Source organism: Microcaecilia unicolor, chromosome 4 (assembly GCF_901765095.1).
Source record: "Microcaecilia unicolor chromosome 4, aMicUni1.1, whole genome shotgun sequence".
Taxonomy (NCBI): domain Eukaryota; kingdom Metazoa; phylum Chordata; class Amphibia; order Gymnophiona; family Siphonopidae; genus Microcaecilia; species Microcaecilia unicolor.
The window spans coordinates 67,675,497-67,697,540 of record NC_044034.1 but is presented as its reverse complement, the minus strand read 5'-3'; the positions used below and the strand labels follow the sequence as shown (position 1 = coordinate 67,697,540).

At 43.3% G+C, this 22,044-nt stretch overlaps 1 protein-coding gene across 1 annotated transcript in view; it reads left to right on the top strand.

Annotated features, from left to right (window-relative positions):
* MIPEP (mitochondrial intermediate peptidase) overlaps positions 1–22,044 on the top strand; it is a 298,500-nt gene that overhangs the window by 74,245 nt on the left and 202,211 nt on the right. The window contains exons 7-9 of the mRNA XM_030200312.1: positions 1,151–1,307; positions 5,238–5,286; positions 6,587–6,647. Coding sequence (XP_030056172.1) covers positions 1,151–1,307; positions 5,238–5,286; positions 6,587–6,647 — 267 coding nt within the window. The remainder of the gene's footprint in view (positions 1–1,150; positions 1,308–5,237; positions 5,287–6,586; positions 6,648–22,044) is intronic.

Here is a 22,044-nt window from a genome sequence, read left to right as displayed (position 1 = left end):
TTTAAGTTGGAATTTCTGGAATTTAATCATGAATGAAAAAAATTCCAACCTCTCTATGCTGCCCTTCCATATTATAAATATATAATCTATATAGTGTTTGAACAGATACATCTTCATTTTCAAATGGATGGTCTTTTAGAAAGGTGGTTTCAAAAGTGGCAACACAGAGGTTCACTAAATAAGGAGTTGAAGTGCCTTTAATCTGCTGTTAGTATCGGTCTTCAAACTGGAAATAATTCTTGGTAAGAGCAATTGTAGCAAAAGTTAAAATCATTAATTTGGTATCCTCCCATAGGTGGGTCCTGCCTTTCACAGTGTTCTCAACATTTAACAAGGCTTCCAATTGGGGTATGTTAGTGTACACATAGTCAATATCAGGGGGTCACCAGAAAGGGTGTCTGATAAATCACAGTACAAACTATTTAAGATGGTTTAATTGTTTTAAAACTTGTGCATCAGACTTATTCTAATGTTACTATACCACTTTACACCTCCCTCTGCTTCAGGGGTGGACAACCATGGTCCTTAAGGGTCACAACCCAGTTGAGTTTTCAAGATTTCCACAATGAATATTCATGAGATCTATTTGCATACAATGGAAGCAGTATATAGAGCATATAGGCAGGGCACCAGATTAATTTCAAGCAGGCACTAGTGTCCTGACTGTTTCATGTGTTCAGTTCTGCTATAAATGAGCAGATAGTCCTCTTGGCTTGGAAGTGAAATCTCATCACATTGCAATCTCTATAGACAATGCGCTGTAAAGGCCTGCCTCACCAGGTATTACCTTCAAAACAGCTGTGTGGTCTTCCCTTTTTTACTTTTCAACATAGCATTAATTGGACCAGTCCTTGGCAAAACACAGGGCCTTAAGTCAATAGCTGCTGGTTTACTTGAGTATGAGCTAACAGCTCTCACAACAGACTTTGTGGGCAACTCAATAGATGAAAATAATATGAAACAGTACAGCTATAATCTTGGGAGTCACCCGCACTGTTCATGGCAAGGACATGATGTCGGATGACATCACTCACTTGTGTGCTGTCTATGGTAAAACTCCTGTTACAGGTAACATTGCGTTTTTTTTTCCTTTTTCCTGAGCAGGTTGTATAATCTTATTAAGGAAGGCTTTATTTTCTTATGAACTTAGGTGCGAGAGGCAGCATACAAGATTTTTCTGTACCCAAATGCTACCCAGCTTCGCTGTTTAGAGGAATTGCTTACCAGCAGAAATCATCTGGCCCAGCTGGTTGGATATCCTACCTTTGCCCACAGGGCTTTGAAAGGAACAATGGCAAAAAATCCAGGTATGGTTTATGTAATGTTGTGGGGGGCATCTTATGGAAGCTGTAGTACTGGTAAAATGATTTGCTTTAATACTTCATGATAAATCTTATATGTGATTTTTTTTGTTTGTTACATTTTGAAATCAATTGACATGAGGAAATTACATTGTTCCTAATGAAATATACCTGTTAATGTTTTAGTCAGATGCACTGTAAGGGCCTGATTTATTAAGCTTTTTTTCCATAGACACAGAATGACAGAAATTAGAATGTGAGGGGCCAATAGCGAGTTCACTGATTTTTATATAGATAACTTTAACTGGATATTCCGTGTAATTAACTGGTTAAGTTCCATTGGATGACTTTTATCCTGCTGCTTTTGCACCCTGACTTAACTACCTAAATTTACCTGGACAGCACCGTCAGCCTAATTTAGAACTGTGTTCCCCAGAGCGCCTCAGCGTTCCTCTTGGAGAACTGGCCCCTGGCTATAATATCAAGACCTGCAGAGTTCTTCCCCTCTGTCTCCTGTGTCCCGAAACCTGGCCATGGCAGCAGCACTCCTTGGCTGTGTCAGTGGGTGTTAAGCAACAGCTGAGACTCCCTGCTCATGCAGGGCTCCCTGAGCCTTGTTCTCACTGCGACCCAGTTGAGGTTTTTGGATTTTTCCACAGATTTATGTATGAGATTTGCATACACTGCCTCCATGCAGATATAGAAACATGACGGCAGATAAAGGCCATATGACCCATCCAGTCTGCCCATCCTCTGTAACCCCTAATTTTTCCTGTTCCTAAGCGATCCCACATGCTTATCCCATGCCTTTTTAAAATCTGTAACAGTTCATTGAATAGCTCATGTAGTTGCAAAGTCCACATGTGCTTTTGACTCATGGATCTTGTAGATAATCTTGAAAGGAAAACCATATAATTTAATTTAATTGCAGTACTTATTTTTGGCCTTTTCAACCAGTATGAAGATATAAAGCAGAGCATAGTGCATAAATAAAACTGTCCAATTAAAATAATCATCTTAACATAACACAAATACTTAAAACATTAAAAACAAAAGAACACCTTCCCTCCAAATTAAATCCCTTTATGAAACTTTAGAATGCTGTTAAATCATCAGGTTTTCAACTACACTGGAATTGTAGTATTCTTGGATCCCCCTAAATTCGAAAGGTAATTCATTCCATAAACTAGTCATTACTCCTGAAAAAGAATGATTTATAGATTGAAACAATTCAGACTGAGGGAAGAACTAATTTCTGTGCTTCATCTGAGCATTAAGTTCTAAAAAGAGTATATTTGGGCTCCCCTCAAATGAAAGAGTAGTTTAAACCAAATACGATCTTAATCTTGAAAAGCTGTAACCAATATAATGAAACTAACAAATGGGTAACCTTGTCCCCATTGTGAACTATGTGCAGTTAAGCTTCCTGCAGCATGTAAATATTCATCAAAAGTGTAGACATGTCCTTTTCCTGTGGTGCCATCTTGGGTTATCTTTTTATTTATTATTTATTACATTTTTAGTCTTCATCTACAATTCTGAGTGGAGTACAAAAAACATACACAATCATATACATCAAATATGACATTTTACGACTATAAACCTCACATAAAAGCAAGAAAACTATTTTCAAAGCGCAGCAGTCCTAATCAACAATTATCTTTTAAGAAGATTAAACGCTCGCTGAAACAGCACAGACTTTAAAACCTTTGTAAACTCATTCAAATTCTTCAAGGCCCTTACCTCTAAAGGTAAGGTGTTCCAAAGCCTTGGTCCTGCAGTGTAAAAAATTGAATTCCTATATTCATCAAGATATAAATGATGGAACATCTAAAGTATTACAAGATTCAGATCTCGGTGATCTTGATGGGTGATGCAAATGTAAACTAGATGCAATGACAGGAGAGATTTTATTAATCATCACTTTAAAAACTAGCAACAAAATTTTGTATTGGATCCTATAATCGACTGGGACCCAATGCAAATGAACAAATGCAGGAGTTATATCCCTAGGTGTATGTTTTTTAATATGAGCAGAATTTTCATGCAGAACATTACATATAGGTTTTAAAATATAATCTTCACATGCTTTTTTTCTTAACTAATTTTCTCCCCATTATCAGTACCATCCGTCCTCTGCCCAGATCTGCACACTGAGGAATTCCACACATATAGTTTCAGTTGGACAAAGTGTGGCAAATTTCAAACAAACAAATTTTAGTTGGGTAAATGGCTTTGAAAATGGTCATCTCCATTCCCTAAAAAATAATAGAATACAATTGTCTAAATATTTGTTTGAGGAAGACAGTTCATCTGTGCACAGCTTTCCTTTCCTTCCCAACCAAATGTATAGCATTATAGGGATAATTTTAAAAGGCTTTCCATGGATAAAACCATGTTTTAGATGCAGAAAGGGCCTTTTAAAAAAAAATTACCAGAGTTTTTATGTAATCTTATGTGCAGTGTCGTGATAATTGAGTTAATTATCTTATGTGCAGTGTCATGTGAAAATTGAGTTAATTTACTGTCGTTAATTACTTTCTTGCAGTTAACTACTTATTCATGATACCAGTAACTGTAATTAATTACTTTTGAAGAATAACTAGCACAACATGACATGACAGAGGATGTGGTTGGCATGAGTTGGTCAAACCTCCTTGAAATAAGCATGAAGAGGTGAAGTTGTGTAATATTCACATTGGGGTTGTGTGTAAGATGGATATTTTACCTCTTCATGTGCCATAAGACTTTTACCATAAGTATTCTTGGATGTGGTGTCGGTAAAGGAAAAGCAATTAGTTATTCTAAGCAGGTAACTGTAATCAATATTCAATTATTTTCCTAAATGGGCAATTTAATTACTGTAGCTCAGTGGTTCTCAAACCTGGTTCTGAAGGTACCTCAGCCAATCAGTTTTTCAGGATATCCACAATGAATATTCATGAGAGATTTCTATGCAGTGGATATGGCTGGGGTGCCTCCATGACCTAATTTGAGGATAACTTTAAGCTGAGAAGTAATTAGTAACTGTAATTTATTTTTATTTATTTGTAGCATTTGTATCCCACATTTTCCCACCAATTTGCAGGCTCAATGTGGCTTACATTTGCTGTAATGGCGGTTGCCATTTCCGGGTAACAGAATTATAAATGGTATTGCGTTAAGGTGCATACATACATGGTAACATATATGGAACATAACATATATGGAACAGATCACGGTATATATATACACCATGTGCATGCATACATGGTAAAGAAGAATAAATTATGGTATTGCATGAAGGTTCCTGAGTAATAAATTGGATTGTAACAAACATTAGGTCATAGAGAGACCCTATTCAACATAAGGTTTAAAGTGGTATTGCTTGATCTGGGTTGAGATCCACTGCCCTAATGGTAGTACTGTATGAGCCACCATTTTGAACCCTGGCACTTAATGGAGGAGCAGCAACTGGGGATTGCTTCTGCTCTCCACTAGATCACTAGGGAATCTCCCAGTAAGAGCTAGGGGGTAGGGGTCTGGTGAAGGTGCTGGACAGTGCTGAGAGGTGCTTTGATCATATCAGGGGTTTTGGAGGCCTCTCTAAAACCTTGCACCTAACCTTGGAGTTGGCATTTGTTCATGCCTTGGGGCTAGTGGAAAAGGTGACTTGTAAATTTTTTTTTAGGCATGGCTCATTTGAAGCCTCCGCATTTCAAGGATCTCCAGGGGTAAATAGCAGCTTTCTAAAATAGCATTTACATGTGTGTACCACTATTTATTGTGGAGATGCTTTTAGACCTTCTTGGCACCTCTGTTGTCTTTATAGAGCAGCCCCAAAGTAGGCACCTACTTTGCCTTTCAACGTAGGCAACCTGATATAAAATTACCCTATATATTATTACAATAAATGATGTTCATTTTGTTTGTGTTGTGTTTACATTTTAATATTAGAGAATGTGATGACTTTCCTGGAGGAACTGTCTGACAAGTTGTGTGAGAGGTGAGTCTGTTTTACTTATTTAATTTCTCCCCCCCCCCCCCCAAGTAGATTGTTTTTTAGTACAACAGATTATATGTGTTTTCTTTAGAGAACTATTTCTTTAACATGCGACAGACTTTTTATAGAATCGCTTTGTACTGTGAAGTACTGTAGATATGTACCTACTTACTACTACTACTTAGCATTTCTATAGCGCTGCCAGGGTTACGCAGCGCTGTACAAGTTTAACATGGGGAAGGACCGTCCCTGCTCAAAAGAGCTTATTACTTAGCGGTAATTCCCTTTTTTCTCAGTTACAAATCTTTGTGTGGTGTTACTGTTTGTTATATTCCTAAAGAAGATCATTTGCAGTTCTAAAATCCATGGGAATAACCATATTACCAAGAGAATCATTACAAACTTCAAACTCAATGGGTATGATAAGTCTATTTGTGGCCAATGGCATTGCACAATGAATGAACCAATCGGATCATGTTTCATAAAATTGTTTGCTATATTCTACCTGTTTCTTGGTGAAATTTTATTTTACAAATGTTTCTATTAAATGAAAATAGACCATTCTTAGTATATAGTTTACAGCTAACCTTTTGATATAGTAAATTAATGAATGAAAGAGCAATTAGAGTTTTTGTCCCCTTAACCTACATAGAGGGGCCCATTTAGTAAGGGGTTGCCACTTGGCAACCCAGAACTACTGCCGGCCTAACATGGCCGCAGCAGTAGTTCTGCCTCGAGCTCGTGCCATTTCCTGCACTACGGAATTTTTTTTCCATAAATATTAGCACAGTGCTAACCTGGCCATTCGCTGCCCGGTTACCATGGGAGCCCTTACCACCTCAGTGGGTGGCGATAAGTGCTCCCTCCTGCATGTCCATGCGGTAAGTGCAATTTTACCGCATGGCCATGTCAATTTTCGGCCTTTTTTTTACCTGCTGTGGTAAAAAGAGCCCTGATACACAGCAAAAACAACCACTGCTGCTACCGCAGGGCCCTTTTTACCGCAGCATGGTAAAAAGGCCCTAGCGTGCCCACTACTCATTACTTTTCCTGCTAGTGTGAATTTATTTTTCCTTTTTTAAAAATTTTCTTTTGGCCTGTCATTTTGATGCTAGTTATCTGGAAATGCAGAAATGTAGGACATAAAAGCAAATCAAAGTACATAAGTTTAACAGGTATTTCTTAAAAGTCCAGTAGCAAAGTCACATTTTTACCTTGTATCAGGTTATGGCTGATGTCCTCCTAGTTTTCTGTACTGAAGGTAAATCTTTTGATGATAACATTTGAAAATTTTGTTTTGCAGGACAATGACTGATTTTGAAATGATGGAAGAGATGAAAATGAAGTTAAATCCCACTAGTTCAGTAAGTTAAATTTAATGTTACCTCTGTTTTTATTTCTTCAATTTAGGTTTGGAGAAGTACAGCACTGAAAGTGCACAGAATGAGAAAATAACTGGGAAGCTATTTGCTTGAACTTGCCCTGTACCTCAGGCTGTGGTGTACAGTGTTGTAGTATAAGGAGATCTGGATACAGATCCTCCATCTGTCAAAACCAAGGAGTGAAAGAAGACAGCTGCTGCTTAGGAAATTAGGCCTAATCCCCCAGATTCTATATAGTGTGACTTGAGTTGCACATGCAAATCCCGTTGTAGTCTGGATTTGTGCACACAATCAGTCGGCACTGATAATTGAACTTAAGAAACAATTATTGACACTATTTGGCATTAATTAGAATTTCCATATCATCAAGCTGATCAATCCATAGACTGGTGGGTTGTGTCCATCTACCAGCAGGTGGAGATAGAGAGCAAACTTTGCCTCCCTATATGTGGTCATGTGCTGCCGGAAACTCCTCAGTATGTTCTCTATCTCAGCAGGTGGTGGTCACACACAGCAGCAGCAGCTCTGGCTAGGCCTCCAAGCCTAATTTTTAGGTTTTGTTGAGTGCCTGGGGTTGAGGGCTCTTTTGAGCAAGTGCAAACCTGGTGGTGCCAGGTCCCTCCTTTTCTCCCCCCTCCCGCTGGCTCCGTTAAAAAAAAAAAAAAAAAAAAATTTTAAACGTCTTTAAAGGCGTTTATTTCGACGTTTATTTAAGCGTCTATTGCAGCTACTCACTGGGACACCAGGTCGTTACAACTCGGAGCGGACAGCAGGTAATTTTACCTTTTTATAGCGGGCGGGGGTTCCCCGATTCTTCTCCTCGTGGCACATGGCGTCGGAGGGCGAGGGCGCAAAGGGTCGCTCCCCGGGTCGCTTGAGCGCTTCTAGAGGGGATGCGGGGGTCTTAAAGCCTGATTCGCCCTTGTTGGGTGGCAGTTTCGTGACCGATGAATGTCCCGGTCCTTCCTCCGGCGTGGCGGTTTTTCCCGCCATAAACGCCCATCCCCCGCTCCTCGCCTCCACCATTTTGGCCGGCCACGCGGCTCGGACGGCTTCTTCTTGGGCCGCCCTTGAGGTTGGAGACATTAATGCCATGAACGCCCTTAATTTGGGCGACGGCACAGAAGCGGCTAAAGTTAAGAGCCGTTCTTCCCGCGCGGCTCCTTCGCGGAGTTTCGCGCCGGACGCCATTTTGGATGCGCAGCAGGCCTCTCCCCCGCTGTTGCGAGCGCCGGTTGAGAGTGCGCCTAGGGCTGTTGCCCAGGCTGCGGAAGTGCACAGTCTGGGGGGTTTCTCCCCCGAGTTTGTTTTGCTGCTGCATCAGGCCTTCCTCATGCACAACGCTGCCCCCGCTCCCTCGTCTGGTAAAGAGGTTGAGGTTCCCAGAGGTAAAACGCCCTCGGGTTGATTCCCAGGCCTTGGAGGAATTTGTCTCCTCCGATGTAGATGAGGGCAGCGTGTCTGAGGTCTCCCAACGGTCCTTTGCGGATTCCTTGGAGGAGACGGATCCCCGCTCGGATGGAGCGGATGACCCCTCTGCAGCGCGGCTTTTTCGCCCAGAGGATTTGCCCAACCTGTTGTTACAGGCCATGGACACTTTGAAGATTTCCTCTCCGGAGGACGTCTCTCCCTCAGCCCCTGTTGGCTCTGCCATTATGCTGGGGACGAAGCGCCCGCCTAGAACCTTCCACGTGCATGATGCCATGCACACCTTAATTTCGGCTCAATGGGATGTCCCAGAAGCGAGCCTTAAAGTGGCTAGGGCTATGTCCCGCCTCTATCCTTTGGCTGTGAGTGAACGTGAGGCCTATCTGTGGCCTACCGTGGATTCTTTAATCACTGCGGTGACTAAGAAAACGGCATTGCCGGTGGAAGGTGGCACGGCCCTAAAGGACGCCCAAGACAGGAGATTGGAGGCGGCCTTAAGGTCGTCCTTTGAGGCGGCTGCTTTAAGTGTGCAGGCCTCAGTTTGCGGCTCCTATGTGGCCAGGGCGTGCCTGACTATGGTGCAGCGGGCTTCCCCCTCGGATCATTCCTTGAGGGATGATTGGCCAGCCCTGGAATCGGGCTTAGCCTATGTGGCAGACTTGCTGTATGATGTCTTGAGAGCCTCAGCTAAAGGCATGGCTCAGACAGTCTCTGCGCGGCGGTGGCTTTGGCTGAAACATTGGTCTGCTGACCACGCCTCTAAATCCCGCCTGGCTAGGTTGCCTTTTAAAGGCAAGCTGCTCTTTGGGGTCGAGCTGGACAAAATCGTGACCGATCTCGGCACATCTAAGGGCAAGAAGTTACCAGAGGTCAGGGCTCGGGCTAGTGCTCGTCCCGGTACCTCCAGAGGACGGTTTCAGGAAGCCCGTCGGTACCGCCCGGGCAGGTCGGGTTCTTCTGCCCCCTCTTCCTTTAAGAGGCATTTCTCCCCCAAGCAGCGTTCCTTTCGCAGAGACCGCCGTCCCGGAGGTGCTCCCTCCGGTCCTCCCCCAGGGTCTCGTACCCAATGACGGGGTCTTGGTCCACGCCCCAGTGCAGATTGGAGGACGGCTGTCCTCGTTTCTGGGCGAGTGGACCACAATAACTTCAGACGCTTGGGTGCTGGAAGTCATCAGAGACGGCTACAAGCTAGAGTTCTGCCGACCCTTAAGAGACGGGTTTGTACTCTCTCCCTGCAAGTCTCCGGTCAAAGCTGTGGCAGTGCAGCAGACTTTGGACAATCTGATCCGCCTGGGTGCGGTCGTTCCGGTGCCAGAAAGTCAGCTTGGCAAGGGGCGTTACTCCATTTACTTTGTGGTGCCAAAGAAAGGAGGTTCTGTCCGGCCTATCCTCGACCTCAAAGGGGTCAATCGGGCCTTGAAAGTGCGGCACTTTCGCATGGAGACTCTCCGCTCTGTTATAGCGGCAGTGAAGGCAGGGGAGTACCTGGCTTCCTTGGACATCAAGGAAGCGTACCTGCATATTCCCATCTGGCCTCCTCATCAACGCTTTCTGCGTTTTGCAGTCCTGGGCCGACACTTCCAGTTCAGAGCCCTCCCGTTCGGGTTGGCTACTGCTCCGCGGACCTTTTCCAAAGTAATGGTGGTCATAGCGGCCTTCCTGCGAAAGGAAGGAGTACAAGTCCATCCTTATCTGGACGACTGGTTGATCCGAGCCCCCTCTTATGCAGAGTGCGGCAAAGCTGTGGACCGGGTAGTTGCTCTTTTGAGCTCCCTGGGATGGATCATCAACTGGGAGAAGAGCCAGCTGCGCCCGACTCAGTCCCTGGAGTATCTGGGAGTTCGATTCGACACCAAGTGGGCAGAGTGTTCCTGCCAGACAATCGGATTGTCAAACTTCAGGCTCAGGTGGACCAGTTCCTGGTAGCCTCTCCTCTTCGGGCTTGGGACTATGTGCAGCTGTTGGGCTCTATGACGGCCACGATGGAAGTAGTGCCCTGGGCCAGGGCTCATATGAGACCACTACAACACTCTCTGCTGCAGCGCTGGACTCCGATGTCGGAGGATTATGCGGTGCGTCTTCCCTTGGATCCAGCAGTGCGCAAGGCGCTGAGCTGGTGGATGCAGGCAGACAAGTTGTCTGCAGGAATGCCTCTGGTGACCCCAGAGTGGATTGTCGTCACGACGGACGCCTCATTGTCGGGCTGGGGAGCCCACTGCTTGGGAAGGACAGCGCAGGGGCTCTGGTCTCCTGCAGAGGCGAAGTGGTCTATCAACCTCCTGGAACTCAGAGCCATTCGGTTGGCGCTTTTGGAGTTCATCCCGGTACTGGTGCTGAAGCCTGTACGGGTGCTGTCGGACAATGCCACGGCTGTGGCCTATGTCAACCGCCAGGGAGGTACCAAGAGCGCCCCTCTAGCCAAGGAGGCTATGAGTCTATGCCAGTGGGCGGAAGCGAACCTGGAACAGCTGTCAGCGGCCCACATTGCCGGAGTCATGAATGTCAAGGCGGACTTTCTCAGTCGCCATACCTTGGAGCCCGGAGAGTGGCAGCTATCTGCTCAGGCGTTCTTGGACATCACGAAGCGCTGGGGCCAGCCGAGCCTAGATCTGATGGCGTCATCGGCCAATTGCCAAGTGCCGCGCTTCTTCAGCAGAGGACGGGACCCTCGATCCCTGGGAGTAGATGCTCTTCTCCAACAATGGCCGACACAAGAGCTTCTCTATGTGTTCCCACCCTGGCCCATGTTGGGCAGGGTCCTAGACCGGGTGGCAAGACATCCCGGCAGGATAATCCTGGTGGGTCCGGATTGGCCCAGACGTCCCTGGTATGCGGACTTGATCAGGCTCTCAATCGACGATCCTCTGCGGCTGCCAGTGGAGCAGGGCCTGTTACATCAGGGTCCCGTGGTGATGGAGGATCCCTCCCCCTTTGGTCTTACGGCCTGGCTATTGAGCGGCAGCGTCTGAGGAAGAAGGGCTTCTCAGACAAGGTCATCGCCACTATGCTGAGAGCGAGGAAACGCTCTACTTCTACTGCTTACGCCAGGGTTTGGCGTATCTTTGCAGCGTGGTGTGAAGCAGGCTCACTTTCTCCCTTCACTGCTCCAATTTCTTCAGTGTTGGCGTTCCTGCAAGAAGGTCTGGACAAAGGCCTGTCGCTCAGTTCCCTTAAGGTCCAGGTAGCGGCTCTGGCTTGCTTCAGGGGCCGCCTGAAGGGTGCTTCCCTGGCTTCCCAGCCAGATGTGGTGCGCTTTCTCAAGGGAGTTAATCACCTGCGCCCTCCTCTGCACTCAGTGGTGCCTGCGTGGAATCTCAACCTGGTGCTAAGAGCATTGCAGAAGCCGCCGTTTGAACCCTTGTCGGGGGCATCTCTGAAAGACCTGACGTTGAAAGCAGTCTTTTTGGTGGCTATCACTTCAGCCAGAAGAGTTTCCGAGCTCCAGGCGCTCTCATGTCGAGAGCCTTTTCTGCAGTTCACTGAGGCAGGAGTGACTATTCGCACAGTGCCTTCCTTTCTGCCCAAGATTGTTTCTCGCTTCCATGTGAATCAGCAGCTCTGTCTCCCTTCCTTTCGTAGGGAGGACTACCCAGAGGAGTACTCTGCTCTTAAATATCTGGATGTGAGACGAGTCATCATCAGATACTTGGAAGTGACCAATGATTTCCGGAAATCGGATCATCTGTTTGTCCTGTTTGCAGGTCCTCGTAGGGGTCTGCAGGCTGCTAAGCCTACAGTGGCAAGATGGGTCAAGGAAGCCATTGCAGCGGCTTATGTGGCCGCAGGGAAGGTGCCGCCTATCCAGCTGAAGGCTCACTCCACAAGAGCTCAGGCGGCCTCGATGGCAGAGGCCGGTTCCGTCTCCTTGGAAGAGATATGCAAGGCGGCAACTTGGGCTTAGGCCCATACATTCTCCAAGCATTACCGCTTGACTGTGGCTGCTCGGGCGGAGGCCCGGTTTGGAGCTTCAGTGTTGCGGTCAGGGATTTCTATGTCCCGCCCTGGGTGAGTACTGCTTCGGTACATCCCACCAGTCTATGGATTGATCAGCTTGATGATATGGAAGGTAAAATTATGTATAATCATACCTGATAATTTTCTTTCCATTAATCATAGCTGATCAATCCATAGCCCCTCCCAGATATCTGTATTGTTTTATTCTGGTTGCATTTCAGGTTCAAGTTTACTCTTCAGTTACTTCAGAAAGACTTCGTGTTCAAGTTTTTTCACTTGGATTCTTCAAGAGTTAAGACGAGTTTGTGTTACAGTGAGCTGCTGCATTCCTCTCCCCTCCGTTTTACGGGGCTGGATTGAGACTTATAATTCTGCCGGCACTCCCTCCCGCTTCGTGCGGCTGTAGGGCAGTTTTGTACCCCTCCCGCTTCGGCGGTGTTCGGGTCAGTCAGCTCCTCCCGCGGTTGCGGTTGCAGGATAAGCCAGATCCCCCCGCATCGGCGGGTGTGGTGTCCCTCCCCCGCTCCGCGGGGATGAGCTGGACGGATTCCCCTCCCCCACTTGTGTGGGGATGAGCTGGGTTAATTCCCCTCCCCCGTTTCGGCGGTGGTGAGCTGGGCAGAGTGTCCCTTCGTGGGTGTAATTCTCTAAGTGCTGAGTCCTGCGGATGGAGCTTTGATATCGACATACTGAGGAGTTTCCGGCAGCACATGACCACATATAGGGAGGCAAAGTTTGCTCTCTATCTCCACCTGCTGGTAGATGGACACAACCCACCAGTCTATGGATTGATCAGCTATGATTAATGGAAAGAAAATTATCAGGTATGATTATACATAATTTTACCTTACACGCACTAATGTCTAAGCGTAATCTCTAAAGTGATGCGTGTAAATTCTAAGACATGAATCTGAAAGGGGGTGTGGCCATGGGCAGGTTGTGGGCGTTCTAGAATTTATACGCACTGTTATAGAACATGCCCATTCTGCACTTAATTTAGGTGGCAGCTCTTACACCAGGTTTACATTGGCGTAAATGGCCACCATTAAATATAGTCGCAGAAAACGGGTGTTGGGTGTATTCTATAAACTACACCTAGATTTGGGTGTATTCTATAAACCATGCTTAAATTTGGGCATGAATGGAGGAGTAGCCCAGTGGTTAGTGCAGTGGACTTTGATCCTGGGGAACTGAGTTCGATTCCCACTGCAGCTCCTTGTGACTCTGGCCAAGTCACTTCACCCTCCATTGCCCCTGGTACAAAAAATAAGTACCTGAATATATGTAAACTGCTTTGAATATAGTTGTAAAAACCTCAGAAAGGCGGTATATCAAGTCCCATTTCCCCTTTCCCCTTTATAGAATACGCCTAGGTGACCAAGGCTTTCGGTGACTTTGTTTTTGCTTATTGGGGTTCGAGTGGGGAAGGGGAAAGGGTTGATTATAAAAGTTGGTGAGGCTTGTATGTATTGCAGTTTATAGTTGTCCTTGCTGGGCTGTGTTATTTTCTTTGCATCTGTCTCTGTTCAGTTTGCTTATACAGCACAATGTTTACATGTTGGCTTACCAATAAAAATTGTTTGCTACTAGAATACGCTTAGGCATATTTTTTTTTCGGCGACGATTTTTTAGGTGTGATATATAGAATCTGGCCCAATTATAATAATTTTCCAAACTTTCTTCCATTTTATCTAGCATTATAAAGATGAGAATGTGATTGTTATCTCACTGTGAACTGCTTTATGGGTTATCGGCTTGATATACCATTCTTCATCAAGAGATAACAGAGTGATTCACAAATTAAAATCAAATAATTAAAAGTCATAGTAGAAAGGAATGCCAGTGTTTGACAGGAAAGAAATTAAGGTAAAGAGCATGAAAGTAAAAATTTATATGAGACAATAGAGGACTGACAGAAAATAGACCACACAGAGATTCGCTAGAGTCAGTGGATCCTGGAAGGAACAACCATGTCCACGTTCAAATTAAAATCCCTCTCAAATAAGTCTATCTTCAGCAAGGACCTAAGTCTTGGATAAGATGGCTCTAAATGTATATCACGAGGAAGGGAATTCCATAAGGAAGAGGCCAAATAGGCAAAGGCTTTATTTCTTGTTGATTGGTAGTAAACTTCTTGTACTGAAGGGATCTGAAGGCACAGGTCACCTTATGCCTAGAATAGACTTCCTGAGCCCATACGTCAAGCCCCCTCCCTGCCCATCTTCATATCCTTACTCAAAGCCCACCTCTTCAATGTTGCTTTTGGCACCTAACCATTATACCTCCATTCAGGAAATCTAGACTGCCTCAATTTAATTGACTACACGTTTTTGTCCTTTAGATTGTAAGCTCCTCTGAGCAGGGACTGTCTTTCTGTGTTAAACTGTACAGCGCTGCGTAACCCAGGTAGCATTTTAGAAATGTTAAGTAGTAGTAGGTCATCAAGAGCGAAGGGCTCTAGATAGAGTGTAACTCTGTATTGCTGGTGACGAGTAAGAGAGTGTCAGAGTATAGGAATTCTTGCATGAGTATAAGGATTTTAAAGTGAATGCCTAAAGCAATGAGTAACCAGTGGTGTTGAACGAGCAATGGGGTGATATGGTCGAATCAAATGGCCTTTGACAGGATACGAACAGCAGTATTTTGAACAGTCTGAAACTGACAAACAACATGTTTAGGAAGGCCTGAGTAAACAATATTACAGTAGTCTAATCATCATATCAAGAGAGAATAGTGAATAGTCTTTTCGGAAACTGAGTCAAGGAATGAACATACAAGCCTGAATTGATGGAGAGAAATAAACTCTAACAGCAGAGATATGGTGAGGGGAAGTAAAGTTCTTGATCCAGGATGACTCCTAGGTATCTAAAATGTGTGGCCAGGTTGATAGGGGCACTGTCAAGAATTGGGGCTAATGAAGGCAAACGAGTCGCTGGTGATCCATTGAGCAGCAATTTTAGATGAATTAAGAATAAGATCATTGTCTCTAAGCCAAGAGGCAATTACAGATAAGGAATTAAATTTAGTGAGATTGGGTGAAAGGGTTGACACGACATAAGAGCAAAATGCCTTCAACCAGCATTAATACCTAAATCTTGTATAATGGTGGTCAGTGGGCTCAAGAAAATATTAAAGAGAAGAGAACCTTGGGAACACCTCAAAGAATAGGACATGGGGTAGAGAACGTTGAAGAATGAGACACAGAGAATGAATGGTCAGTAAGAAAAGATTGAAACCAAGAAAGAACAGTACCAGTAATCTGAAAGACATTTGGTTGCCTATGATAAATACAGTGGTAGTCTGAGTCCTGTTACCACAATTTAGCAGTAATTGGTATCCTTCTTTGCAGTTTTCTCTGGGAGTCATTATGATAGAATTGCCCTGGAGCTCATCAGATGATTTATGCAGAAGATCAAGGTTTCATTCCTGGGCCAGATTCTGCATCTAGGTTTGACTGTTGAGGCTACAGAGGGCACTGAGTACCTAGGATTGACTGTTGAAGCTGCAAGGGGGATGGATGGAGTCTCGGCTATCTCTCACTGGTAGCACTTTCTGACCAGACTTGAGGCATATTTTCAAAGCACTTAGCCTTCCAAACTTCCATAGAAACCTATGGAACTTTGGAAGGCTAAGTGCTTTGAAAATATGCCTCTTTAGTGTCCACATTAGCCATGTTCTGGCCATGAATAACTATCATTGTGATTGCTTAGAGGAGGGTTGTTTTTTTTTTTTTTTTGGGGGGGGGGGGGGGTTATGGATGGAGTGGTATAAAAATGTAGAGCATTAAAGCTTAAGTAGTTATGAATGAACACTCGTGGTACCATAGCCCTCAGGCCAGTGAGGGTTCCAAGCACATCTGAGGCCTGTTGTCTGTAAATGTGGTTGGATGTCAAAGATGGGGTAATAAAACGAGTGGGAGGGAGGTTTGAGAAGGAGAAAAAAAGGCTGTTTGATATTTTGATTTTTTTTTGGTGGGGGGGAGGGAGGAGGTGGTGGTACCGTGAGCCATTCCGTTTTCTTCTGCTGATTAGCTTCTGGAATATCCTTTTAACAGGCTTAGTAGGAAACTATGGCGCAGAATTGTCCTGTAGATCTTCACTTGCATTAGTCATTGCTTTTAAAGCAGCTGACAGCTATGGGCAGAATTAGACTTGGATATTCAGTGCTGGGCCATATTCAGACCCTGGCATTGAATATCCTAGTTCTCGCTGGACCCGGAAGTTGCAGGTGCTGCCCTGATATTCAGTACTGGCATCGGCATACCTAATTGAACAAAGATAGGACCACATAAAAAGCAGTCCTATCTGTTCAGTTTGGTATGTGGCAGGGGTTCTCAACCCAGTTCTTGGGACACACCTAGGTTTTCAGGATACCTACAATAATAAATTTGCACAAACAGTATTAAAGTGCTAGAGTTCAAATTGTCTCTGTCGTAGGCAAAATATATTGTTTTATGTTATGCAAACCTCAGTAGTGCATCTAAAGCCTCAAATATTCTGCCATGAGAATTAAGCACTCAGTTTGTCATCGGTCTTCTTATAAACTGTATTGTTCTTTTATCTTTATAACTCACATATTGTGATTAAGTATTGAATATGTTTTTGTTATATGGTAATAATAAACTTAGCTTTGTCGGCCAGGGGCAACAGTCCGGCATGCTGCATGTTTCGCATAAAGCATTTTGAAGGACATACCCCACATCTAGCCAATGCTCCTCATCTTGCTGACCAATCACTTATCTTTAAAAACCAGAACCACTGCTGACATAGCCAGTGTTTCGAAACCACCTTCAGGGAAGTGGCCTATTCTATCTGCTAAAACATGAAACAATGTTTTAGTATCCAGCAGCATTCCTTAAATTCACATAACACTAACAGAGCGGTTCTTACTAATCTTTAATCCAACATGCTGTTGCTCCTTCAAATTCTCAAGAAAGATGGCACTGGTGTCTAGTCAGCGTCTTAAGTATTTGTCATGTGACACCAGACACAACCTGATTGGATAACAGTACTCTTGATATTATCAAATCAAAGACCACCAGTCCAGTTCTGCATTAGACCCATTGAGCTGTACTGAATCAAACTGAAATATCCAACATTATTCTTTATAGTTCAAAGAATATTCTATGTTGCCACCCTCCCACACTACGTGTATGTTATCAATGACTCTCCTGCGAATGTCTTCTCAGGAATGATTCAAAAACTGCAACTTCAACAGTGGAAGAAAGTCCACTCAAAGATTTTAGGTAAACTAGCATTATTAAAGTTTAAATGGCTGGTGGTAAGGAGGTTTTTCAGACCAGTGATTAATTCATCGCTAAAAAGTAGTTATTTTGGATCATGTCTGAGTTTGTGGCAGAAAACTCTCTGCGATTTCTGAGGTCTTTTCCTCCTGCCATACCACTTGTGAATATTTATTTTGATTGAAATATTCTTTGAGTGGACTTTATTCCAGTGTTGGGGTTGCAGTTTTTGAATTATTACTTGTGGGAGGTTTTTTTTCCATTTTTTGTTGTGTTCTCCCAGCAATGATTACATTCCATTCAATGTTGGACCAGTGGGGCAGATAAAACTTGATTCACAATACAAGACTTTTGTTCAGTCAAGCGATTTTTCACTGGTCTCGCAGATTGCCCCACGGGAACAAGGGCAAATTATGATATACAAAATATTCCTAGGTGTACAGGTGTTTGAACGTTCTAATACCCGTTGATGTGAACATAGATGAATCCATTCAGCGCCTTCAATTGTAAAGGGGCACCACTGACAGCCACTACATTTAAAATGTCCCAATGCAACCTCATCCTGCTCAGGATAATTAATTATTTTATAAGTAAGATGTTCTCCAATTGCTTTACCCCGTCAAAAAGCATATATGGATTGCTCATTGAAATATTCATGTACCTGCAATATATGTCAGTGCTCACATACCAACGATGCAATTTTGGGGCTCAGTGTAGAAAAAGGTAGCACCATCACTAGCACATTCTTATCAGATTGTATTTCAGTAGTAAATCCCTCTGTGTATATCGTGCCCATAAATAAGTTTGCTGAAGTATCTTCAAAGGGTATCTTGATACAAACTTCTTGTAGAGCTTCACAGATTGCAACTTAAAATCATCCAAGAAAGAACAAATCCTATGCAAACGTAGAAATTAGCTTATAGGTAAACCTTAAGGTGGTATGGGTGGAAACTTCCAAAATGTAAAAAAATGTTTCTAGCAACTGGTTTTTGAAACAACGTAGTACAAATTCTCCCTCCATCACCAAGCAACAACACATCCAAGAATTCCAGTGAAGTAGGATGAAGCTGCATAGTAAATTTTTAAATTTTGCTGTAAAAAAATTTATCCATTGAAAAAAGGTATGTAACTTCTCTACACTCCCACTCCTGTCTATTAATGCAGATGTCTCAAACTTCAAAAGCAAGGGCAGTAAATTCTCAAGATGCCTGAAGAATTGCCCTTAGTGCCCCTGGTGCTATAGGGATGAGCTGTGACCAGAGACGGCCTGTGCAGACCTTGTTGGACCGGCTGCTGCTTTAGAGATGTGTTGGGGTGGAGGGGAGGAGCAAATAAGCACAAATAAAAATCCAAACAAAAGAAATATATACAAATGGCAAGCAGAAAAGTGAGAAAAAAGGACCAAAAAATGACCCTTAATAATATTTGAAAAGAAATCTGAAGTACAGACAAAATACTTTTAAAAATTCTCCCCTTTCCCTCCACACAAAAAAAGGAAGGAAAATTATTTTGCCACGTTGCTAAACAAATTTTATTAGGCACCTAAGTATCTTTATCAAGACACTTGCCAAGTCAGAGGCAGGTTTTAAACTAGGTTCATGTAGGGATGAGGGACATGTGTCATCACAGTAACAAGAGTGACTAACCAGAAGAAATTCCTTGACAATGTGCACAGTAAAGACACAGGTTGCCTGCAGGGCCCGCAGCATTGGGCCCACTGCTTCTCTGGGTATGAAAGTGGCGTTGGGTTTGCGTGCTGCCATTAGCACTGCCTGACCCAGAAACAGGAAGTTGCATTGAGCGCCGATGTAACTTCCTTTCTGGGTCAGACAGAGCTAGGCAGCATGCACACACTGACGCTGGTGCCACAGCCACTTTCAGACCAGGAGAAGCAGCAGAGCAGGAGACCAGGTAATTTTGTTAATTGCAATTTAAATTTTTGTCACTCACATTAAATATTTAGCACTTTAATCGCTAAAGTGAATGGGCTGTGTCAGCATTAGCGCACGGCAGGTACTAGCGTGGCTTAGTAAATAGGGGTAAATCTTTAGCCCTAATATCAAATCAAATAAATTTGTTCCTTGTAGGGAGTGTAATATGTTTTAATAACAGCAGAGGGAGTCCTTGGCTAACATTACTTTTCCAATATTAAACCATCAGTAAATAGTAGTATTAGAATGTCTTGTCATGGTTCATGATATGCTAAATACAAGTAAGTCTTTCAAGGTAATACATTTCCAGGGTGTTGGGTGTCAGGTTCATGACCAGAGTAGAATGATAGTTCACTCTGTTTCAACAATATTTTATTCTGTACAAATTTAATCCCACAGACACACTGACTCTTTCCACAGTAGTGGCAATAGTTAAAGAAAACATTTTGGTGAATACTGAGGTGCGGACACAGTCTCAGTCTCTGAAGCACAGAATCTGATGTCTGGTAGCTTGCTAGTGCTGTGGTGTGTCTAGGTGCCAGTAACCCCTTTTCTAATCCCAATGACCATTCTCATTCAGATGTATTCTGTACCTTGTCCAGATAAGTGCAACAGAGTCATTCAGGTCTCAGCTGCAGGACACTGGCCTCTATTACAGCAAGTCATTGGTTGAAACCATGCCAAGCCTTACATTTTTGTTTTTGCGTGAAGGATGTCCCTGACAAGCACTTGGACTTTTTTTTTCCATTCCGATTCCCTCACAGCAGCCCCAACGAGAGGTGCAGACCTCCCGTTAGGTTTTCCACAGTAAGAGGATCGGAAAACGGTAGTGCATCCCATACACATAATATTAATTTGCTCATTTGCATTCCGTTTTCGTTAGCTGCTACCATGACAGGAAAATGACTCGGAGAACCCTTTTGTGCATGTCCTGGTTTACTACTTGCGCGTTAAACTGGCTAGAACCAGTTTAAAAACCACGTTGCTGGCTCGTTTAGTGCATCTGTCCCTAAGCCCATTTCTAGTGTGGCCATCAGAAAGAGCTTTTTTTTTTCCTATTTGTTTTATTAATGGTAGTGTACTAAATGGTGGCATTAGTGAGCGGCTGTTTAAAAAAAATTATCATGGGAGCACTTACTGCCTGCTATTTAGGACATTAGGGGCACATTAACCAGTTAACAGGAGGTAATGTGTATACACTGGCAGATTAACATAAGAATAGCCATACTGGGTCAGATCAATGGTCCATCAAGCTCAGTATCCTGATTCCAACAGTGGCCAATCCGGGTCACAAGTACCTGGCAGAAACCCAACTAGTAGCACCATTCTATGCTGCCAATCCCAGGGCAAGCAGTGGCTTCCCCCATGTCTTATCTCAATAGAGGAGTATAGTATTTTCCTCCAGGAACTTTTCCAAACCTTTTTTTAAGGGCAGACTTCTACTGTCTGTGCTCTGAGAAAGGCAAGGAAAATCAAACTCAGGTATACATATAAAGTATCTCATACCATGTAAAATGAGTTTTATCTTGTTGCGCAGACTGGATAGACCATACAGGTCTTTCTCTGCCGTCATTTACTATGTTACTATGTTACAGTGTTGGATAAAGTCACAATTATATTTTATAGACTGTTTTGAGAGGATGTAAGTTTGTATTTGTCCCATTTAATGTATAATTCCCTCATTAAGTGGCTAACAGCATAAATTCATTTTCATGTGAGCTACCTAACATGAAAGTGTAACTTATCTCTGCATTAACTGTTAAAAGTGGCAAATAGCCCAGGGCAGTTACCTAAACCTTTTGAGGTGGTGTCAACTTCATCACATTTCTGCCATGGCATATTTAAAAATATGTTTTTCTCTGCATAAACTGAGTGGAAAAATGTTAATTTAGAGGTTTTGTAATTAACTTGTGTTAATTTTGGCAGTTCACATGTAGTGACTGCAAAGCCTTACCTAACTTTAGTAAATAGGTCCTTAAATTGGCTTGCCTGTAACTTAGGTGGGCAACCAGCGGCCTGCAGATCATTGAAAGTATACACAGAAAATGTCATTATCCAGAACATTGGCAATTTTAAATACTATATTTTCAGAATAGTCACTCTAACAGTTTGTTGCTATCATTTTTAGCCCAGTTTCTACTTACTTATTTGAAGGTCTATGTTTACATTTCCAGTTCTGACATTAGGAGGCATATTTTCAAAGCATTTAGCCTTCCAAAGTTCCATAGAAACCTATGGAACTTTGGAAGGCTAAGTGCTTTGAAAATATGTTAGTAACCTTGTGACCCACCAGGGATAGTACTGACATTCTATTCTGTTGTATTACAGTTCTTCTATACCGCTTTCGTATATTTCTCAAAGCAGTTTCCAATAACAGTAAATATCGCATATAAATTATAATTCGTATCTTATGTCTTCCAACCCTAATTCTACAAAGTGAACAAATATGTTTTTAAAACCTTACGAAAGAGACTATAGTTGGATATTGTTCTAATTGATAATGATAATCTATTCCATACTTCAGGACCCTGAAATGAAAAAGATCATTCCCAAACAGATTTCAATTTCATTTCCTTTGTTCCTTTGTCAAGTATCACATATTTTTTGCGCTTCTCAACTGTCCTCTTGTACCTAAAGGAGGTACTAATTGCCCTACCATAGCTGCATTCATGCCATAGACAGATCTATATACTTGACAGGCTGTCTTAAACTGAATGTGGGATTCTACTTTCAGCCAATGCAGTTTTTCCAATAAAGGGCTGACTTCACTAAATTTCCATAAACCCATATATCAAGCGAACAGCTCTAATCTGCATCAATTGAA